Consider the following 23945-nt stretch of genomic DNA (forward strand, 5'->3'; position numbering starts at 1 on the left):
GAAAATGGCTTCTTCAAATACACTCCAGCAGCTTTTCCTAGAAAATAAATGGACAGTCTTGCAGGATAGCAGCTATGGTTATTTGAATGCACAGAAGGCCCATGATGGTGAATTCTGAATGTTTTCATGGTGCATATGCCAGATATATATATATATTCACCTCTGTGTTTAGAATTGATCATTTCTTGCAGTAGTCCTACATTTTTTTTGGTCGTTTTTTTTCTTATGCCACCTAGGTTATGTTTAGCTCGCCTACTGCGGTGCCCAGTTTCTTTAACAATGCACTGTGCTGCAGTAGTGATGGTGTTGTGCTGCCTGCTGCACCTCCTCATCAATGTTTCATCCACCTGCTGGAACACCTGACGTAGGAGGGGCGGAGTCCACGTACACTGAGCGATCACATTACGGAAGTCACGGTCGGCTTTGACAAGCCTAGGCGGGTCAATTGTTACTTTCCCCGAAATACATCAGGATAGTGGATGGACAAGCCTTCACAATAAAAGCCCGAATCTCTGCAAACAATAACAAAGCTCCCTGACTTGTAGAATTTGCGTGTGTTAAAATAGCCATAATTTAAAACTTGTGCAAGGGTGGTAAAAGAAATAAGGTGATTGTAATTGTCTTTGGCAAAAGATCAGATCTGATTAAAACGTCTGATTGCACCCTGAATCCAGATAAATTAGTCAAGGCTTCTAAAAATATAAAACTTGTTCACTGCACAGTTGTCCTGTCACAGAATGCAAAGTAGGGATGTAATTAACATTAGGACTTCTGAAGAGGGGTATACAGACTACATAAAGGTCCTTGTGGGGATTCAGGGCTTTTGATGAACACTAAACAACATTTGGGACAGATAAGAAAATTGTGTTAGATATGGAATTGAATTCAAATAAATTGAACTATTTAGTATTTCTTCCAGAAGGTTTTGACATTTTCAGAGATTACAATTGATACTTTACGGCAGAAGAGCTCAGTTGTAAATCAATTAAAATAGCTGAGTTTTATTTAGGCTAGTCGCTTCAATTTGAGCATCCTGACATTGCATATGCTGACTTGCTGTAACAAAGTAAGCAGTGCCCCCCTCCTGTTTTCATTTAAAGTTCCTGTGAGGAACTTAAATCAATTCAAGTGACCCCTTCAGACAAAGACTTGCCTTTGTTTTTTACATGTGAAAGTATTGTAGGCCTAGGCTGCTTTCAACAAAAAATCCTACTTAAGAATCTTATAGACAGTGTTAAAAAATTTCTGTTTCATTCTCATGCATTCAAACTACTACACAGAAAGTCTGTCTTTATGCTGATGGTCTCGTATGCTAATGAAGCTCATAAAGGAGGGTTTATTTTCATGTCCGTCTGTCTCATAACCAGTTAAAAACTTCCCAGAGGAGCTTTAATGAGGGCCTATTTGTTTCCAAGCAGCTGTGGGAGTTGGGGTAGCATTTGGATATTTATGTAGGCTAATATGACACAATATCAAAAACCATGTGGTTGATAAATTAAATCTACAAGAAAACAAATTAAATTGCCGCATAGTTTTCTTTATGTTCTTTTTAAGACCGTTCAGTGGAGAGTTAAATTTGCACAGCTGAAAGGAACGACACCCAAAAACGATTTAAAACAACCATACAATATCCTAATGCCAAATATTATGGAACAATATAAAGGCCCTTTAAAACAATGCCCTCTTTAAGAAATACACGTATTCCCAAAGTCTGTGTATCCAAAGAGATTTATTTTGAAAGGTGTAACCGGAAGTCGTGTACGTGGTGTCGTCTTCCTTGACACTACATGGATTCACAGTATTTTCAGCCAACTGTCTACTGCCGAGTATTGGAGGGGGGTCGGCTGAATCGGTTGACTTTTAAAATCCCGGGGAGTCTCCGTACAGTGAAGAGGTACGTCGATATTTTATAGACTGAATCGTTAACGTAAACACACCGACATGCTAACTTAGCTCTTTAGCTCCACAGTCTCTCACTGAGCAGGCTTCACAGCATCTGCAAGGTTAGCTCTGCTCGGTCAGTTTGCTAGCCCCCCCTGACTCATTTCACTGACCTGTACTGTCGACTGGAGGAGTGCTGTGCTAACTTGACTGTCAACTAGTTCACTGAAAGGTTTCTTTACAAAGTTATTAAGTATCACAGACGCAGATATTTGACAGCAACTTTCTGTCAAAGCAGCCTAAAGGAATGAAACAACGCAGCAGCAATCTGTCACTAGACATAGACACAGGTCACTTTACAAGACCTGGGTGGCATTTTGAGCTTTTTATTTTATATATAAGAACAGTAGTCGTATGTTTTTGTGACAGTACATCTCTTTAATAGATGTGTTATTAGTAGTAGTAACAGCTTTGTCTTTGCATATGAAGCCTTTTCAGATTGAGGAAGTGAAGTCACACAACACTATACTACTCAATGAATGGGTTTGGTCTCTTTGAATGCTTCAGTTTAACCGTCTCTCTCTCTCTCTCTCTCTCTCTCTCTCTCTCTATCGCAATCACACACACACACACACACACACACACACACACACACACACACACACACACACACACACACACACACACACACACACACACAGCCATGTCTCCATCAGTCCAGCTGCAGGAGATGATCCGGGCCATCAGGTCAGCCAGGACACAGTGTGAGGAGCGGGGCGTCATCCAGAGGGAGTGTGCAGCCATCCGGGCCCAGTTCAGACAATCGGACAATGGTGGACGATCTCACAACCTGGCCAAGCTTCTCTATGTGCACATGCTGGGCTACCCTGCTCACTTTGGTCAGGTGAGGGGATTTGGCTAATTCCTGTCATGGGTTTGCTTGTGTTGAGAGTTCCCTGTCATTACAGCTCGAGGGACTGTGGTTGATTCCCTCAAGCAAAGTCTGGAGCATCACTAACCCATATCTTTAAACAAATGGGTCACTGAATCCATCCAACAGGGAGGGAGCTGCAGCACCAGGTCCAGCTAGGGCTGCTGCTAAAGACCCACGCCTGACCTCTTCTCTGAGCTCTATGAGGGAGAAATATCCTTCTCGGCCTTAACAGCGTGAGTGTTTCAAGTGACTTCACATTAAAGGAGTTGTCGTTCTTCCTTGTTAGATGGAGTGTGTTCGGATGATAGCCAGCCCTCGCTACAGTGAGAAGCGTGTGGGGTATCTGGGAGCCATGATGCTGCTGGATGAGAAGCAGGACGCTAGTTTGCTCATCACCAACTCCATCAAGAAGTAAGGACTGTCATTTTGACTTTAAATCTGCAAACAAAAATAGTTATAGGTCCTATACCAATTTTATATTTTTTTGCAATTATTTGTCAGTAAAAAGGAACTTCATCAATTTAACGTCTGTTTATGGGTCTCTGAGGTGCAGATTCACAACTGAAAATAAAATAGTATAAATCTCTAGTGGCCCTAGAGGTTGCTGAGTAAAGTCTCTTACATTTCTTTACGTAATATCACTGGAGAGGTTTTTAGTGTTGAATAAGAAAGAAGGGAGCGACTTGAAGCAACTAAATTACCTGATGGTACTTTAAAAACTCCAACTAAACAGTCAACGTTTATTTTATGAAGTTGACAGATTTAGATACAAATAAATGTTTGCATTGGGAAAAAACAAATACCGTAAAACTTCTGATTAATGTCCATCACATTTTAAGGCCCCCCTCCCCTTTTTCTAGCCTGGTGTTACCGCACCATTTGACAACTAAATGCAGCTCTCAGTTAGAGGCCCTGATGCATTTAAGTGTTGAAATAGTTTCCGAACAAATATAAAGAGAAAGAGCAGCAAGACACAAACAATGAAGATGCAAGAACATCCCTTATGCTTCATTTTTAAAGCTATAAAATAAGCTTTAAACAGCATGAGACATTCTGATATGTTCACACAGCTCCAGCACAGCACTCATTAGTTGTTATAGTAACAGGGGTGTCTCCCCCCCCCCCTTACATATTCTGTCTGGTGTGGATTTACAATATTATAGTCTTTCCTATCTTAATAAAAAACACAATTTAAAGCCTGTCTCATATAATGGCGGGGTGATGTCATAGGCTAAAGTAAATAAAAGCCCAGGCGACTATTAGAAGTTTTACGGTATATCATCCACCTTATATATATATATATGTACAAACAATATTAGATTCTATTACCATGAAGGAACGCTGGATATAACTATTGAATCTTCAACACACAAAATTCAAGAGTTAATTGATCATTATTGAATTGACATAATTAACAGCAGCACACTGTCATGCATTATAGTTTGTGGAAACGGTGATGAATGTGAAACTGTAAACATTTAGAAGAATACAGGCTCATGAGCGCTGTCCTTCTGTCTGTCCTTCAGTGACCTCTCCCACAGTAACCAGTATGTGCAGTCTCTGGCTCTGTGCACTCTGGCCTGTATGGGTTCAGCTGAGATGTGCAGAGATCTGGCACCAGAGATCGACCGTCTGCTCCGAGCCTCCAACTCCTACATCAAGAAAAAGGTGGGGGCAGCCAGCAGCGGGGGTTATTGTTGTTTCTCTTGCTCTCAGCAGCAATTAAGAACATGAATACAACTATCTCTGCAATCACCCTTTGACTGCTTCTACATTCACTGCTCATAAATAGGCTTCATATTTAAGTTTACAGTAATTGCTCTTACAAGGTCGTTATCACAACTGACCCTTTGTTAAGCCCCGCCTTCCTCGGTAAATGTAACTAGGTTAGACAAAATCTCTTTTCGCCGGGTTCCTTCCCATTTGAGACAATTGAAACTGCCTTGAGATTTGACAGACTATTAAATGTCCTTAATTGATTCTTTAAGAAAGATGGCCTCTGTGAAAGAAATGTGTAAAAATCATTTGGCTTCAAGCCGTCTCACATGTACTGACTTTCCTCTGGACTCAATCAGTGACGGTTTCTGAAGCCAGGGCTCTGAAATATCCTCTACATGTCAGCAACAGGGCCTTCAACATGTAGTTGAGAGTTATGTGCACAATTCTGTAAGAGTCCCTCTTGAAAACCCTCGAGCGCCTTCTTAGCCATGTTCAGTAATACAATTAAGGTCCAAATTTCACTGTGACACACTGAAAAGACTTGGCCCGGGCAAAAGTTTGTCGAACCAGAAGTAGCCCAGCAACGGTTGCTATGAGAGGGAGCTCTCTGATTGGTGGTCAGCAGACCAGTCAGAGAACCAACAAAGGGTTAAATATTTAAATGTTAAAGACAGATTGAGTTTTCCTCCTCTGTGAGGCAGCCTTCATGAAATGATGCTGCATTTTTTCATGATGCAAGATGTATGATCATCTTCTCTTCTCCAGTGTTGTGATGATATGTTATCCATCTATTTTCAGTTGATGCAATCATCCAGCTGAATGTAATATTACTTGTTGGCTGTTTGTAATTCCTTGTACTCACAGGGTCCTACAGTCAGCTGCTGAGTGTAGTGTTGATGTGATTTTGTTGACGACTGTTCCCTGCAGGCGGCTCTGTGTGCTGTTCACATTGTAAGAAAAGTCAACGAACTCGGTGAGCTCTTCGCCCCGGCGGCTCGAGCACTACTCTCTGAGAAAAACCACGGTGAGCTGCTCCGTCTTTACGACACGCCTATGTTACCACCTTGTGTCACGTTGCTAACTTGACCCACTAATACCCATATATCCCATGATCCCTCGTGGACTGCTCTGTGTTTACCTGTAGGCGTGTTGCATGGTGCCGTGGTGCTCATCACTGAGCTGTGTGAGAGGAACCCAGAGACTCTGGAGCGCTTCAGAAAGGTGCGGAAAGAAGAAACATCACCACTTTTCTTTACATAAGAAGTTGTGTATCTCGACTCTCTCTTTTCTCAATCTCTCTGCTCTAACGTGTTTGTGCTGTGTGTGTGTATCTCAGACCGTACCAGATCTGGTTCAGATCATGAAGGGTTTGGTCATTTCTGGTTACTCTCCGGAGCACGACGTGGCAGGAATCAGTGATCCCTTCCTACAGGTCAGTCTGTCACACACCAACACATCCATCCATTTAAATGTCTTAAAAACACATGTCCGAGTTGTTTTACGAGATATGTCTTGTGTCAATTGTCGTCTATATGCCACTATCTTTCTCCATTATTTAAAAGAAGACTTTTTTTTAGGTATTTCTAACAATATATTTGTGTATTTCATTCCTAGAATGAAAATGTTGATGACTCATACGGCCCAAAAAGTTCTAATATTCTGTTGAATTAGACTTTTTTTATAAATGTAATGCCCCTTCCAAACGATTCACAAGACTTACAAGCCGGCTAGCCGTCATGGGTGATGTCTGTGCTTTGGTTTGTGAACACATGTTTGTTGACCTAATACATTCTTTGTAACACATCAAAGCATAGAGAAACATATCATGTAGAACAACCCTCACTCAGAGAAGACGGCAGCTTATAAAAACACAAGAATAATAATAATGATACTTCTCCAAATGATAGTAAAAAAATCTGTTTGAATACACTTAAAATGAAAACACAATCTGCATCAGTTTAAAGAGTAGTGGGGATTAAAATGATGAATACAGAACTTTACAGTCAACATTTAGACTTTAAAAACAGCAGTACACAAATACACATAGACACACGTCCAGTTTAGACAAACATTCCTCTCACTAAAATGTATTTATTTGTGTCCTTTGCCTCTTGTCTAACACTTCCGACTCTTCTGAAATGTCAACATTTTTGACAAATTCCAAAAATGTCTCCAAAACATCAACAAACTCTGAATCTTTTTGCCTCACTATTTCAAGAGTCAAACCTTCTGTTAATTCTGTTAACCATCTGGACTTTAGTTTGGATGTTCTCACATGAAGCTTGATTGACTGCTGTGAATCTGTGTCAAGTATTACTTTCCATATCAGTGTGGCTCTGTTCATTCCTGATTTAAGACCAAAGACTGTAAATATTAATGGACGTAGCCTGAGTGACGTCAGCCATCTGTTACTGCAGGGGGCTCTGGAGGCTCATCAGCAGCAGCCGCCATGATGGAAGTCCTGTCTCAGCCCAACTTTCAGTCAACCTAACAACAGAATGAGAGCTGGACCTGAGGCGGGTTTTAAGCCTGACGACAAACCATTCATAAAATCAAAACTTTGCCATTTGACAATAAGTAATCAGACCTACTGTATGTCGTTTTTTGTACCAGGCTGTAAACATGTTTATTTCTGCTGTACAAATTGCTTTTTTTTTTTTAGCTGTGGTGTGTATGTGACTTCTGGGGCTTTTGGAGCCAGCCTCAAGCGGACACACGACGTACTGCAGGATTTTATACTTCCACATTGGCTTCACTTGTCGAGACCAGAGGTTGCCGCTTGTTTAAAACAAACAAATAAATATGCAGAATCAAAAAGGACTGATTAAACTGCAACAGATGCTTGACCTGCATTCTGTGTTGAATGACATTGACTGTAGAGACTCTATAGATTCAGATTCTATGTAGACTTGTTGAATTAATTTCAATGTGAAGCAGCAGCCATTCAGCACTTGACTGGTGCTCTCAAATCCAAATGTTGTGACCTTTTCTTCCTCCATCGCTCTGATTCAGTCTTCAGAGGGTTCAGACTGGTTACCCCATGTTAGCGTGTCTTTTTTTTTTTCTCTCACTAACACAAATATTTATCTATCCTCTCATCCTTCCTCCTGTTGTCCATCATTCAGTCTACCAAAATAACTCTTCTGTCTGTGTTCTCCGTCCTCAGGTACGCATCTTGAGGTTGCTGAGGATTCTCGGTCGCAACAACGAAACAGCCAGCGACGCCATGAACGACCTCCTAGCTCAGGTACGAGGGTCACTGTCAAAAACAAAACAAAAAAACATGAAGTTTTTGTTATTTGTATGTTTATTTTTCTTTGTCATTAGACAATTTTTGGTGTCAAAATGTGAAGAGGCCACTCATTACAAGAAGTCTAACTCCATCAAACCGCATAAAACCATGACTCTCACTTTCTCTATCACCTGAGAGTTGACTTTTCAGTTCAGTTATTCTGGTGTCGTCATGCCCGAGTTCACTGCATTCCAATAACAAACTGTGCAACAAGTCAGACAAGCCCCATGGACGCCCCTCAGTTCATTTATTTTATTAGCTAATACCAGGCGATGACCACACAATACGTGATAGTTTGCACAGGAAAGTAAAACGACAACATGTCTACCAATAGATTCTGCACAATGCTATCAGTGTGATTGATTTAATTACACAAAAACAAGACTAAGTTTCTAATAAACATTTTAGTGTACACTTCAAATGTTACTGTTGATACACGGAGCAGCCATGTTGGATTTTTACCTCGGGCCACTGAAGTTCCTCAAAGTTTCCCAGTCAGAGTTCCTGATGAAGTATCCGACTAGCAACTCGGCATTTCTGCCTTCTGAGATCAAATGGACTGCACCATCTGTCTCCCTCTATGCAACATTACAGTAACATAACAGTGATGTAAGTGACATAACTTAAGTTGTCTTAATTATTGTCTCATATTGAATAGAAGATAAAGATGGGTATGCTATAGTGTGTGGTTACACGTGACTGACCAGATCTCCGCAGCCCGTCAGTACAGGCACAGAAAAGTGTGTTTCCCCTCTTGTCCAAATGTTGCCACTTCTGTTTCCAATGGGGACGGCCAAAATGCAAAAAAAATGGTCATCAAAATGCGACGACTGAGGTCACTGTAGTTCTGTCTGTTTCTTATATAGAGCCTTTTTATTTGAATAAATCTTATCCAGCCCTGTTAGAGCACGTACTTCCCCATGTTTATTGATTAACTGTGTACGCTGCTGTCACTCCTTTCTTGTTTACTTCTCATGCTAACTACCCGGTTGTTTACTAAAAAAAAAACGTAAACAAAGCATCACCTCCGTGTTTCTCCTGAAAGAATCACCACAAACTGTGTGGGCAGAACAACAAAAGTGAAAACGGGAATGGTTTTATCAATTGATGGACGAGAGATGAAAAATGTCTCTTGCTAATCAACGAGTGCATGTTGTTGTATTAATGATATGTTGACTCGTCTGACTTGTCATACAGGTGGCTACAAACACCGACAGCACGAAGACTGTTGGCAACGCTGTTCTCTATGAGACGGTTCTCACTGTGTTGGACATCAAGTCAGAGAGCGGCCTCAGGGTAAGGCTAAGACACTCCTCAGTGTGTTTTCATACAAAGGGAATAATGCTGCCTCATTATTGAATCCACTCAGACATGCTTCTCTTGACTTGTGCCACAGGTTCTGGCTGTGAACATCCTGGGAAGATTTCTCCTGAACAACGACAGGAACATTCGGTTAGTTTCTGTTTTGTTTTTTGTTTTTCTGTCTTTTTGTCTTCCATCTCAAATTCCTTGCGATTGCGTTACAGCACGATACAATGCAATATGATACGGTTCAATAGAGAAATCTGTTTTGACTCCGGTGCTGCACACATAGCTGCCTCTACAGTAGAATAAAAAAAAAAATAGAACATTAAAAACAAACAACAATCCACATATGAACAACATATTGCACATTATCCTTACAGCACAAAATCTGCATAGAAACAAAACTGAAATAATACAAAAAGATAACAACCACATGACACTATTGCACATACAGCCTTAAAAAACATTCAACATTTTGTTGAAGGTAGGCACACCTTACTTCTTTTCCCCCATCCTCTCCTCCTTCCTCTCTTATCTCTCTGGGTCACTTTACCTTTTCCGTTGCACAAGGCCAACAGCAAACTCGCTGCAGCCAGAGAGAGAGAAACCTCCCTGCAGGCTGTTATCAGTCCGAGCCCACTAATCACTTTCCCCTGGAGCCTCAGCGGCAGGTCTCTGTCAGCCTGAGGAGCTGATCTCTTCATTTCTCATCAGACAGGGTGGAGGCCTGTGGCAAGTTGAGTTTGTCTCCATAGGGGCTGTGTGGTCACGCAGGCCTGTCTGGTTGTACATGCAGGATAGAACCAGACAGGACTGGTTCATTCCTCCGAGCAGTGCACCGCTAGATAACATCTCCCCCCGTGCTCACATCAATACTTAATAAGTTCACGAGACATTTCAAGTGGAAAGATCAATTATTTATAATGCCAGGTTCAGAAAGTGAAGTTTGTACAGAGCTGTTTAATAATCTAACAAACTATTAATACGAAAAACACGACTTCTGTGTTACATCATGATGATTTGTGTCTCTCTTTTTACGTCCAGGTACATTGCCATGATCTCTCTACAAAAGATTGTTGGGACAGACCACAATGCAGTGCAGCGCCACAGGGGGACCATCGTGGACTGTCTGAAGGACCAGGACGCTTCTGTCAAACGGTAACTTTCACCTCCTCATTGCTTGTCAGGCACAACTGGTTTACCACTGATGTTTGTCTGGAAAAACAAAGTCAGAGAAACACTTTAAAAGATCCACTGGAGATGATCAGAGTCTGATACAAACACAGTTTTTTGTGCCTTCAACAGCAAACGGTAAAACCTTGAGCTACACCTGGAACTCCACTTTCAGAGTCTGCTCTTTTTATAGCCTCTTAAAGGAGATCTATGAAACTCACTTTCACCATTAAAGGCCCTGACACACCAAGGAGATCGTCGGTCCTAGCTGGGCCGTCGGTAAGCGGTTGTCGCCCTAGTTTTTTCCTGTGTACGGCTTGCTACCCGTCGGCCCCCGTTGGCCTCTTTTTGGCCGATTCGACATGTTGTATCAGCGTCGGCGGTCTGTGAGAGGAATCTCTCTGATTGGCTGTTTGGAGGTTTCATTTATCTCCAGCTCTCACAGGTTCAGTAAAGCCTCTTGAGCCTGACTCTGTACTATCCATGCTTTCACTCATTAGTGCAGTTTCTACTTATTTGTTGCCTCCGCCTCTTCTTTTCTTTTTCCACTAAAAGACCAAGGGCTGACAACGCCAGCGCCATTTTCAGCGTTTTATCAGACATTATTCTCGATTAGTAGGTTACCTACCACCACACGAGTGGTGAGCGACAGCGGTGTGTAAACGGTCTTCTTGTATCATAACAACAAACTACCACCGCCTGCTGGCATAGAGAGTTATTTCCTCTCGCACATGTGCAGAACGTACTTCGTTGTGGTTGGCCATCAGCTGTAGTCCTTACGGTGTGTTCAAGTGCAACTTTTAGGCCAAGACAAGAGGCGAAGTGAGGTGACTAGTTCTTTGCCTTTATGATGTCAGGCTGGTACACCTACTGAGGTGGTTGAGAGATGTGTAACTCCTTATTTATCTTTGACTGTCGTCTTTGAATCCCTCATCTCAGCCTCTACCTAAAACTCTTCACTTTAGCTGCTGTCTCTTTAAGGGCCCCCCTCCCCATGTGCCCGCTTTCCTCCGATTGGCCAGCTTTGTTTGCAGTCGCAGGGACATTAGAGTGAGCGTCCGGGTGGGAGTCAAAGAGATGCCAGGGTGGGCATGTAATACAGCTTTGCTCCACGCTTCCCTCTAATATGTCGGCTGGCCAAGTTTACGCCACGGCCAACATCGTAACATTATCTGTATTTATATAAATACGGATCAGTATAATAGATCTCCTTTAATGGAGGATTGAAAAAAACATATACATGCTTTTGTGGATTTACAATATGCTTAAAGGTGAACTTTTACAAAAGGCTCACCTTTGTTTTCACACACACATAAACATAAAATGCAGCTTGTACAATCCACAACGTGTTCTCACAGCCCTCTGTGCTTTCACTTCCAGCGCATCTGCCCTCCACAGAATGTGCAAGCCTAAGCAGATTTATATCTCACAGTTTCCCACGTACGCATCTATCCTATAACTCACTGATATTCCCAAGACCGTTTGTTCCCCCTCCTTCTCTGAAGCGCCTCTTCTGAAAGGTCCTCCAACCTTTAGCTCCTCCTATCTGACATTCATGATACTCCCTGACCTGCAGGGCCTCTGTAGCAGTGCTCTGAACACACTCAGTCTATAGGAGCCCTTCTTTTAATGGCAGTAACATTATTTATGTACTGTAGGTGATTATAAATGTAACACAGATGATATAATCTTAGCACAGAATATGTCACTTTTGACGATAGATACAGTAAAGCTCGTTTTTATGTAAAGTTTGTGACATTTTTCGGATGCTCTTAACAAACATAATAAATGGATACTTAAAGATTTCACTGCTCCCTAATCGAGGTTCAACAAAGGCACAGAACATAACTGTGTATTCTGCATTTTGATTGGGCAACAGCACAGTGATGGAGGCTATCTCCAAAACTCATTAGACAGCCAAACAGAACGTAATGTATCTTATAATAGGGAATGGTGAGCAGTATGATGCGATTCATGTAGCAAGTTTAGCTTCTCTGTATTATAATATGATGTCCAGACCACATTTATTAACTCAAAAACAAATGTTGAAATGAGGATAGTAAAAGAACAATCCTTACATGGTCTAGATCCGCAGGAAGGTCTATTACATAAAAGACCCCAGTGAGCAATAACAAGTCAGTTTGTAGGCAAAGGGCACTCACACAGGAGGCTTTCTGTTTACATAGGAGCGTCTTCCTCACCAAAACGGCCTCTGTTGAAATTAAAGGGGACATATGATCCCCCTTTTCCACCTTTTCAAACAGTTCCCCTGTGGTCTAAATGAAACATCTGTGCTGTGCTTTGCTCAAAATAAAACGTGCGTGCGTGCGTGCGTGCGTGCGTGCGTGCGTCCGTCCGTCCGTCCGTCCCCGAGTTTTCCCGGTAGACATCACTCCTCTGTAGCAAGATTAAAAATGGCAGACCTGCGCAAAAGTTTTGTTTTATGCTGGGGGTGGAGTCAATGGGTGGAGATACCAGGGGAGGGTATTTTCTTTACCAGAATCCAACTTGTGACATCACAAGCTGAGCAAATTTGAAATGGAGCATTATTCTCTGTATTGTAAGATTTATGCAGATCACAAACAAAGGACTGGATGGGTTTCTTTCACATTTTGTGGGTCGGAAGACACTCAGGTTACCCAGATATATGTTCAAAAACACTGAAAAGTGGATTTTTCATAATATGTCCCCTTTAAGGATGTGTATGGATGCAGAGGGATGGAACATGAGTTTTCTGCACCTACTGAGTTTAATATAAATAACCAACAATAATCCTCTCTTTTAATCCCTCCAGCCGTGCGTTAGATCTCTCCTTAGCGTTGGTGTCAGCCTCCAACATCCGCTCTATGATGAAGGAGCTGCTCATCTTTCTCTCTTCCTGCCCGCCTGAGCTCAGGTCTCAGGCTGCCAGCGGTATATTCAATGCTGCAGAGAGGTGAGAGACACACTGCATGCAGACAGATACATATGTATTATACACACAAACTTCATGCATGCAAGGCCACATACATTCATGTGCACGTGAGGACTCCAGCTGGGATAGTGTACGCATTAATGTGAGGCAGCTGTTTAAGTGTTAAGGCTGGTACAAAAAGTCTCTGTGCTAGTTAAGATACACTGTCTCTCCACATGTCTCACTCTGTGTCTGTCTCCACTCTCAGTGAGGACACCCCCTCTCTTTTTGTTATGATGAATAGCCCTCTCTGTTTCTATTTTATATCACTCTGCTACTTAATGCTTTTTGTTTTTGTGTGTGAATGTAGCGAGAGGATACAGATGCACATGTGTGTGTGTGTAAGACTCCCCCTTAAGCACCACTGAGTGTGTGTGTCTCTGTCTCTGTCAGGTATGCGCCCTCCCAGCGCTGGCACATTGACACCATCCTGCATGTCCTCACCACGGTAAATACAGACTGAGACGCTCACCCTGCTGCACTCTGCTATAGAGCCTGTTTACACCTGGTGTTAACGTGCGCTCAGGTGATCCAATCACAGGCTCCACATGTGGCATTCAGTAAACCTACACAATCTTAAAATAATATGCACCTGGTATTGGATCACCCACGTGTTAAAACGAGGTGTAAACTGGGTCTGAGTGTTGAATCCAGGGGCCACGAGGATGAAAGCTGTGTACTAAATGTTTGTTTTTATCAGAAAAAAAAATCCAAATTGTGTGCACCTCTAAAAACTAACGCTCTTCCTTTTGCACATGGTTGCATCCTTACTCCTCATTCTGTACTCCATGGAGGTGAGGAAATAAAGTAAAGACCAAGCTGCTTTCAGTTGATGAAGGATGCAGAGAAAGAGATATAGAGGAAAGCTGAATCCATATCTGTAAATGACCTCCACAATGTCTATGAATGAACTGTGATAGAAACATCCCAAGTGGGTTCATTGTGTCTGGGAAAAGGACGACCCATGTACTTGGGCCAGCTGTCTAGCTAATGGAGTTTAGTGTGTTTGAGTGTGAGTTTATGTGTGCTTGTGCTAGAGATTGACTCTGGTCTTCACTCTGTCAGGCAGGGGGCGACGTAAGGGATGAGACGGTACCCAACTTGATCCAACTCATCACCAACGCCTCAGAGCTGCACTGTTACACCGTCCACAAGCTGTACCGAGCTCTGCTCACCGACATCTCTCAGGTGTGTCATTGTGTCTTTGTTTTTAATGTTCTTAAAGAAGTGATCAAACATTTCAGCAGATGTACTTGTGGGTATTAACCGTTTAAGAGAAGTCACTGTAGCCTTTCTGTTTCGTAACTAAAGCCAATATGAAGAGCGCCTTAAACCTGTATTTTTTCTAATGGCCAGCAGGGGGCAACTGATGCAACACCAAAAAAGGTTTATGGTTTTCATTGCTAGTTTCAAGTTTTTGCCTTTGAGACAATATGTTCATTTTGTAAAACTATGATCCAATGTCTATTTTATACTGAAGTCCTGCATTATGCTGCAACACGGGCTCGTGATTATTCCGGTTTAAATTATTTGAGCTCAAAGCATATTGTTTCCCTGACAAAAAGGTGATGTCAAATACACCATCATTGGTGCATAGTTTGACTTATAATGAAACCAGATGATCCAACACGTTTCATATCAAAGCAGAAAGATTAGAAATCAAGTGTTGTCTAGTTCAAACACACTAATATGACCGATATTTAAAGTGATAACTTCCTTTTTATTCATAGCTATTTCAAGATTCAAGATGAACTTTATTAACACATTTGTCTCGGGCTCTTGTCCCATACTGCAGTCATAAAAAGACAACATTCATCATTCACATTAAACTGAAAACATTGAATATTATTGAATAATGTCCGTAAAAAATAAAAGGATAAATAACATCAGGTTCTTAAAACACCAGTGCAACAACAATTTTATCAACTTAATGGCATGTATTAGAGTTTAAGACATACAGTTAATCCTATAAATGGATGTTTTGTTCATCATCTTTTATTTTATTTAAATCCTCGGAGAACACATGGAGGGAGAACCCTCGTTTGCCATGGTGCAGAGGTACAGACAACAATAGAAAAGAGGCAAGATACAAATAAAACGAGAGAACACAACAGGAAGTACATTCAATTAAAAGGCAAGAGAATACAACGAACATCGAGTAAAAATAATTTGAACATTTCAAATATTAAGAGCAAAAACAGTTCAGATCACAAGATCAGAAATGAAAACTTTGAATTGTCTCAGTGTTCTTAATGTGTTGATCTTAAAAGGTCTTTGAAGCAGATTCTAAGTGTTTCTGTGTGTAGTAACCAAAAGCAGCAGAGGTGAAAGATATGGAGGAAGTTTATTTGAAAGGGCTTCATGAATAAATAAATAAATGTGCTGGTCTCCTCTAATAGTAAGAGCAGGCAGGTCAGTTTTCTGATACAGAAGACAATGATGTGTCCTATAGCTGTCTCCAGAAATGAATCTGAGTGCAGATTGATTCACTGCATCCAAAGGTTTGAAAGCTGTGCTGCTGGCTGCACGTCCATAAATATCATCCCCATAATCACGGACATTTTAATATGAGAGAGAAAATAATCCTTAGATGAAATAACATGTTCTAATATGTGAACATGCAGACATCAGAAGCAGGGGTTTTCTCTGTGCAGGAAAAAGGTCTGCGTCAGTCGGAGCTGCTGTGCTTCATGGCAGTGGGAATTGTGAGGCTTTCAGTTTAAAACTGGCTGATGCAACCAGGTTTATTTTTGGAACCGAGTCGGATGAGCAGCAGACGTGCTCTCATCTGCAGTGTGCTGCAGCTTCCCCATTATCCACCACATTAACCTCAAGTGTATTGTGGTAAAAAAAGAAAAAAAAAGTAGCTGTAATGTTTCAGACTGAATGTAAGGAGAAGAACATAAAGAACTCTGTGTACTCTTCTCTGTGAATCTGTGATTACTTTGTGAGTGTTTTATTTGTGTCTGCAGCCGTCCCTGGTGCAGGTGGCGTGTTGGTGTATCGGAGAGTACGGAGACCTGCTGCTGAGAGGAGAGTGTCAGGACACTGAGCCCGTTCAGGTACACGGAGCACCAACACAGAACTGAACAACAGAATAAACTAAAGGAGGCTTATTTCAAAATGATATTTCCAGCTCAATAATGTCATCATGACAAAGCAGTCCAAAATGTTGCATTTCATTGTTTCTATAACAGAGTAAGATTTCTAGTGCAGTGTTTTAGTATAAAGACTTACAGGGCAGATTTATTCTATCAGATCAGGGTCTGTGTCTTCATTATTCACTTCAATTCAAGCAAATTTAACACCAGAACCAAAGATGTGCTGTGTTTTATCCTTTCTAAAAAAAGAAATGTTCACTTTTGGACTCTGACATTGACATGTTTTTCAATCAGGTCACCGAGGATGACGTCCTCGATGCCTTGGAAACGGTTCTGCAGTCCCACATGTCGTCACCGGCGACCAGAGGTTTCGCTCTGACCGCCACCATGAAGCTGAGCACACGCATCACTGATAATGTGGAGTAAGAAACACTCACAGTGAACTCAGACTGCATTTAAAACACAGAAACAAGACACAGTGACAAACTAGAGCAGCAATAAGACGGACGTTTTTTTATTTTTTTTATTGTATTTGTTTATTATTTCAAAGGGAAGAGAAGCATTCAGTAGAAGATCTGCATGGTCTGTGTTTGTCACAGCCTGTTAGTTAATGGTTACGTGGTTAATCGCCACCAGGCTGCATTCAAGTGCTACAACACTTTTCAGTGAGGGCTGAATTCTGCCCTCTCAATTTAAAAAGGCTGATCACACTACCAAACAAATGTTGAAAATCATTTATTTTCCTTTGTTTCTATAAAACTCCTGGCAAAGATTTGATGCTTAATGGTCACATATAACGATTGGGCCTCATTCTTTAACTGAGAAGAAAAATTCACCAAAGTTTTCTTATCTTAACTACCGGTGTATAAGACGCACTTTGAATACCTTTTTTTTCATCTTAAACATTGGCTTATACACCAGTGCAACCAATATACCAGTATAAAAAGCTGACACATGCGGCTTCATCACCGCGGGTGCAGAAGCCACCATCAACGCGCGCGAACAGACGTGATTAAAGAAATCTCCATTCATTGTGTATTGAAAGCTGATTGAACGCTGTGCTGGGGAAGACAGCGACACAGACCAGGCTGGCTGTGAGACTTTTTCACATCTTTTCTTCTTAACGAGGTCATAATCATGCATTTACAGAAAACAGTGGTATTGTTCCATAAATAAACATTGTGGAGTGCTCTTTTGATTGATATTATATTAAAGTTAAAAGAGTGACCAGCGGAGTCGGGAAGAGAGCTCTTGGCTCTGGCAGGCTTGGAAGAGATGTGCTTCAGCACGGTACAGTTCATCTATGCGCACGGGCACACAACCTTCATTATCGAGAAATCCTGCAGTGTTATGACTGTATCTGACAAAAATGACTAAAATAAGCCACAAAGTCAGTAAAGTAGCTGCCATGTTCTCTGTGTTAGCTGTACAGGAACCCGACAGCGCATCCCTTTTCTTTTCTTTTTTCTGGAGTCCTGTCTGGTAAACTAAGGACGCTTCATAATTACATAAAGTCATGCATGTGTTGTATTACGACCTTATGTACAAACGGTAACCGGGCCCGGTTAATCCTGGAGCAGTGTGAGTGCAGGCCAGCGGGGAAATAGGGAGGAGGGGAAATCGTGTTTAAGTACAGTACGGGACAGTTTTGCATTTTGAGGGGCATGGCATTGATTAAATTGAGAACACAGGTGCAAGGACGTCATTACATTTTTTCTTAGGAACTTTTGTAACAAATCTTAAGGAGGTGAATGAGGCCCAGTGTGATAGGAACGTTCTTCTGTTCCCTAAAAGACACTCACCATGTTGTACATGTTTTGTTGTGTGCATTTAAGTTAAGCAAAGTAAATAGGACAAAGAGTTTTGATGATCATAAATCTATACCTCTAGTTTATAAAAATGTACATTTTTAATAAGTGCAGTGATTTATCGCTGATTCTCTTACGTCTGCTCTTTCTCCCCGTCAGTCGGATCAGAAGCATTGTCAGCATCTACGGCAGCTGTATAGATGTGGAGCTCCAGCAGAGGGCAGTGGAATACAACGCCCTGTTTAAGAAATATGACCACATGAGGTACGCAGAAGCTCTTTCAAAAAGTGGTGAACTTTTCCTGCTCTTTGTCATGTGTCCATGTGTCTAATCTTCTCTGATGTATGAAGTGGGATTAAAGCGTTCAGGGGTTTCTTTACTGGTGGTAGTAGAAACTCTTCTTCTTCCTGGCCATGTCAAGCTGAGATGTGTCCTCTGTCTGCAGGGCGGCTGTGCTGGAGAGGATGCCGGTGATTGAGAAGAACTCTCCGGGTCATACCAACGGAGAGTCAATGGGCGAGACCGTTAAGGAAATCCAACCAGCCAAAGTCAAGCAGGGCGAGCCACTGCTGCCCCCCCAACCTGCTAACCAGGTACATTATAGACCCCCGCTATAAGATAAGTATGTTGTGACTGTAGAAACATGTATGAAGCAGCACAGGCTAATATTGTTACTCCTTTTTATGTGCTTAGCTTCAGTTTTTAAATATTTCTGAGTGACATTATCATACCTTCTGTTTCTCAGGAAGTTTATTTCTACAGCACATTTCAGCAGGAGGGCATTCACACGAAACATTGAAAGCATCATGACAAAGGGGAAAAAGAACATTTAAAAATCACTAAAACAAACAATTAACTATCACAGAGAAAGTTCAATTTGAAAATATTGAATACAATTCAAATGGAAAGATCCAGAAGAACTACAGACATGTGACATTAAGTGGAAAAAAAGACATTTACATAAAATATCTATAAATAACCTCACATGTGTAATGGGGATGTTATCTGCTCTGTCTTGCTGTCCCGACACTGATTCACCTGCTGGTCTTGCCTAATTGAGATTGGTTTAGGCTCACAGTTTGCTCCATCTGTGGAGGCCCTGGAAACCCCACCCAAGGGTGCTGTGGTGGTGAAAATCCACCCACAGTCGTTAACAGTTCAACATTAAACCAATTTGTTTTGGAGACTAGGAAGACCAGTGGGAGGGATGGGACTAGGTGGACGTCAACAGTCCAGAGTTTGACTCGCTTGGTTCAGGGTTTCTCTGTAGGTGCTTTTATGCTTATCAAATTACAATGAAGATTAGATTACTGGTTTAACGACTATTATTTCCTGGTGAATATAATAGGGTGAGGATACAGCAGTGAACTTTTAACTTGGCGGCATCAAAATCTTGTTTTTTTTTAGTCATGTCTTTCGTGCTGTTTCAGAAGTACGGCCTGTTTGTTAAAGCACTGAGCAGATTTTATTTTAATTCCACTACAGTGTCTTCAACTAACATTTCCAGTTACATGGTGTGTTTTTATTCATGGTAAGTTCAACTCAGCAGTTGTCTCCTCATGTTGGTACTTTTCCTCAGGTGTGTGACCTGCTCGACCTGCTGGGCGGCACTGAAGAGACTCCGCAGCTGAGCCCAGCGGTGAGCGGTTTAGCACCAGGACCGCCCATCAACACATTCAGCACTGCTGGAGGAGACCTGCTGGATCTACTGGGAGGGTTAGAGCCTGCGCCTGCCGCACCAGGTCTGACCCTCACACACACACACACACACACACACACACACACACACACACACACACACACACACACTATGCAGAAAGTGTAAGGAATTGTCTGGACAAAAACTAGGGAATGTAAAATCATTGCTCAGTTGACATTCTTTGTTTTTTTTAAATCAGTTCTTTTTCTCCACAGCTCCCACAGTGCCGGCCTATGAGAAAGACGGTGTGACTCTGACACTAAGTTGTGAGAAAACGTCAGACTCAGGCCTCACAGTCACACTAACAGCCTCCAACTCCACCGACTCTGACATCAGCAGCTTCACCTTGCAGGCTGCCGTGCCCAAGGTTTGTCTCACTGCATCGTGTTCATCCTGTTCACCACGTTCACATAAACTCACCAACAAGTAGCCATCTCTGTTAACAGGGAGGTTTGTCCAAGGTTTACAGAAAAGAGAAAGGCTTGTGGCATAACAGACATTTTTAGGAGTTATATATTTCACACTGCTGTGTCGCATACAGACATGCATTTGTCATACACATAAAATACAACTTTTAAAAGGAAACAGAGTAGAAAGACTTGTGTCTGGTGAGGTAAGAAACCTGAAGAGGGCTCTCTCTGTCACTCTGCTTCAGTCATAGACACACACACACACACACACACACACAACTCTCTTCTCTCCTGCTTGTATTTTGACAGACAGATTGGACAAAGTAGGACAAATATCATGACTCTAAGTGTCTAGACCACCTGTTTCGTCTCGGTGGTGAAAACAAAACATTTATATTGTCAGAGTTTTTATTTGCAAAAATCTTTTTTAGCTTGTCTGCCTCAATAAAAAAAGTTGATGAAAACATACAAGGAAGACAGCTACTAACATCTCTCATAGAGCGTCTTTGAGTAGTTAGAAAAGCGCTATATGAAACGAATGTATTATTATTATTATTATTATTATTATTATTATAGATTCCACTGCACATCGATGTCCACATGAAACCATAAACCACAGTTACTTCAGTGGCAGCCTTATTTTCGTCCAAACAAATTTGCTGCATGTGACGTCTTTGTTGTTGTTCTTTCCTGATGCTGCCCGGTTCAGGACCATTCACACCTGAAACTGACTCAGGCCACATGGTTAAGAAATTAATGTAAACATCCAATCAGAAAAATCAGATTTGGGCTATAAATCAGAATTGAGGATTGAGGCATGCAGTGTGAATGTAGTCTAATACACAAACTGTCTTTCTGCACCGGGTAGGAGTTGTTTGCAGGGTTGTAAACATGTTTCCGTGGTAAGCCTGTGCTAGGTGGAGTTCATGAAGCGGTGCAACATGCAAATGTTTAGTCACTTGATGCTTAAAAGTTCCCTTTGTCCTCCCCACACACACACACACACACAGAGTGTCCAGTTACACATGAAGGCCCCCAGTGGAGATGCTCTTCCTGCAAGAGGTGCAGTGAAGGTGACACAGATGGTCATCCTCAACAACCCCAACAAGGTGGGTTTGATTTAAGACATTTTACGATCCTCTTTTTCCCCATACCGATTCTCATATGTAGACTGGAGGATTTTGGGTAATAGTCGGTTACCAAACTCTATTGAAGAGTCCCTGTAAGGAAAAGCTGTGATGTTGATTCATTGTTTTATGGCCTGCTTCAGGACCCTGAAGGAATCCTAAACAAATATACAAAGTCAGAATTAGTTCCAGCACCTTGTGGCCTCTTCTGAAGTCTGGAGACCGCAGAAGAGTTCTTTAGGAACCTTTTTTTTTGTTCTGCTTCATTCAGAGTTTTTACTGCTGTAAATTATTGAAACTTTGAAAATGCAGCATTTAAATGTGTTATCTGAAACATTGCCGACATTATGCTAACTTGACCAATGTTACCCTTTCTACAAGTTTTTTTCTTTTTGGGGGGGTGGGGGGGGCTTCTAATAGATTGATGGATTGACATGCATTCCTACTCATACCAAATCAGTATGTAAAGGTCACATATTATCCTCCTTTTCAACAAGTTTCAAGTCTCAGAGCTCCACAAAACATGTCTGTAAAGTTTCTTGTTCTAAATCCACTCTGATCCTATATTTGATCATGTCTATAAACCCCTCTATTTCAGCCCTGCTCAGAACAGGCTGTTTCAGTGTCTGTACCTTTAAATGTAAATGAGCTGTGTCTGACCACGCCCCTCTAGGGAAGGGGATGTGGCTTGGGTTCTCTTGCTCCATGTCTGATTGTTTACGGTGAGAAGGCAGACTCAGAGGGCAGAACAAACACCTAGCTGTGGGAGTGTCACCCACCTGGGGGAGGGGTTACTGCCCTTTGTGATGTCATGAAGGGAAAATCTCCAAACAGCATGTTTGAGCACACATTTTCTGAAAAGTGGAGCAGGCAGAAGACAGAGAGGATGGACTTTTCTCATAGCTGGGGATTTGTAGACAGACTAGGGACACTTATTAGAGTTAGAAAAACATGGTCATGTGTATTTTGCATAATGTGTCACGTCTAAGGGCAGTGTGCAGACATTTCCAATAAAGCTTGTTGTGATAAAGAGAAAAACATCAAAGTTTTAGTTTTAAAATTCATGTTTCATGTTTATCCCTATCACAGTGGAAACAGAGCTTACACTAACTGTCTGTACTCTTCTCACAGGTGAACCTGAAGATGAGGATCCGCATATCTTACACCAGACAAGGCTCGGCCTTTCAGGACACGGTTCAGATTGACTCCTTTCCTTGAGTCGGTGCTGCCAGACACTGACAGCAGCCTGTCTGTCTAACAGGACTATGACGACTGTCCCTGGTTGAGTCAGCTTCGTTCTGCTTTTGACACCCCCGATCCTGCAGTCCAAACTGCTGGGACTTTCTCTCATTACTGATTTGATTCTTGTTACCGCAGAACACTCGTCTCTCACATGAACTCATCGTTTCTCCCTCCTCTTGATTCCAGGTGTAAACGGCACTGATGGTGTTGTTTGATACACAGCTTTCAAAAAGGCTGGTATAAGATGGAAACACTCAAATATATATACGAGATCTATGAAATGACATCTGTCAGTGGAAAGTTTGAACCATTCAGGGATATTTAACAGCTGCTTTTCTATAAAATGTTACACTCCATAAAAGTTGACTTCCTGGGTCTCCTGTCACTCAGATCGAGCCACTAGATCAACTTTCCCCTCATGTTTTCTCCCACTGAAGCGTTTTCTTTAATCTAACACTTGCTTCTACCATTGTCACTAAAAAGGTAGATTAACACTCACAAATGACACTACTACTATTAAATCATGCTCTCATCCAATACACGTGGTTTTAATGGGAAATGCACTGACTTGATTTAGAAAATGGAAGGATTTTTATCACCACCTTGTCTTCAGTTGTTCCCGTTTTCCAAACGTCATTCAGCTAAACCATCTCCTAAGTAATTCCCCTGTGCCTTTCATTCTTTCAAGAACTGCGGGTTTATATCATGTACGAGAGAATATTTAGTTTGAAAAAGCAAAGAAATGGTTTTAAATGTAAGTGGTGTTGCTGTTTTAACATGTCTGTCACTCCTGTTGATAGGTTTCACCTTGACTACTGTTTACAGAGGCTTCAGAGTTTATTTTATGGAGACTCTATAAATATAAGAGATGGCCATGACGCCGTCCAAAAGTCCTCTATTTTACCTGTTAAGCACATTAAGAAGAGTTTTGAGAATGTCTTACACAACCCTTTTTGTAGAAGGAAAATGAAAAGAGCTGTAAAACACACATTTATCATTTATCTCTTAATCATGGAGCTCTGTAAAAAAAAAAAAAAAAAACACTGGAGACTGTTAATGTCAGTGATGGTGCTCCACTTCAGTGAAATTTCTACCCGACTGTTTCAAATCACATTAGCTAAACTGTAAAGAAAAGGCCATGAGGAGTATTCTGTGCGGTGTGTACACTGTCTTTAAATCTTTCAGTTTCATGTCATTTTCTTATAAAAACAAAATCAGTTTTCAGGATCCTCAGCTGTGACTGGTCTTAGTGTCTGTGTTTGGAGTGTGTAAGTGTGTGCTGCGTCAGAGGACCACGCTTC

The 23945-nt window shown here is 41.6% G+C and overlaps 1 protein-coding gene across 1 annotated transcript; it reads left to right on the forward strand.

Moving 5' to 3' along the window:
* Positions 1-1757: 1757 nt before the first annotated feature.
* Positions 1758-23871, forward strand: ap1g2 (adaptor related protein complex 1 subunit gamma 2). The gene is made up of 22 exons (XM_061044013.1): positions 1758-1894; positions 2583-2785; positions 3102-3226; positions 4342-4483; positions 5462-5558; positions 5679-5755; positions 5871-5966; positions 7701-7781; positions 9024-9122; positions 9223-9278; positions 10176-10289; positions 13099-13239; positions 13651-13705; positions 14323-14445; positions 16230-16319; positions 16653-16780; positions 18326-18430; positions 18612-18759; positions 19746-19908; positions 20081-20232; positions 21286-21384; positions 22534-23871. Exons 2-22 carry the CDS (start codon positions 2585-2587, stop codon positions 22618-22620), a joined length of 2379 nt encoding a protein of 792 aa, XP_060899996.1. The 5' UTR covers positions 1758-1894; positions 2583-2584; the 3' UTR covers positions 22621-23871.
* Positions 23872-23945: the final 74 nt, after the last annotated feature.

Source organism: Labrus mixtus, chromosome 8 (assembly GCF_963584025.1).
Source record: "Labrus mixtus chromosome 8, fLabMix1.1, whole genome shotgun sequence".
Classification (NCBI taxonomy): domain Eukaryota; kingdom Metazoa; phylum Chordata; class Actinopteri; order Labriformes; family Labridae; genus Labrus; species Labrus mixtus.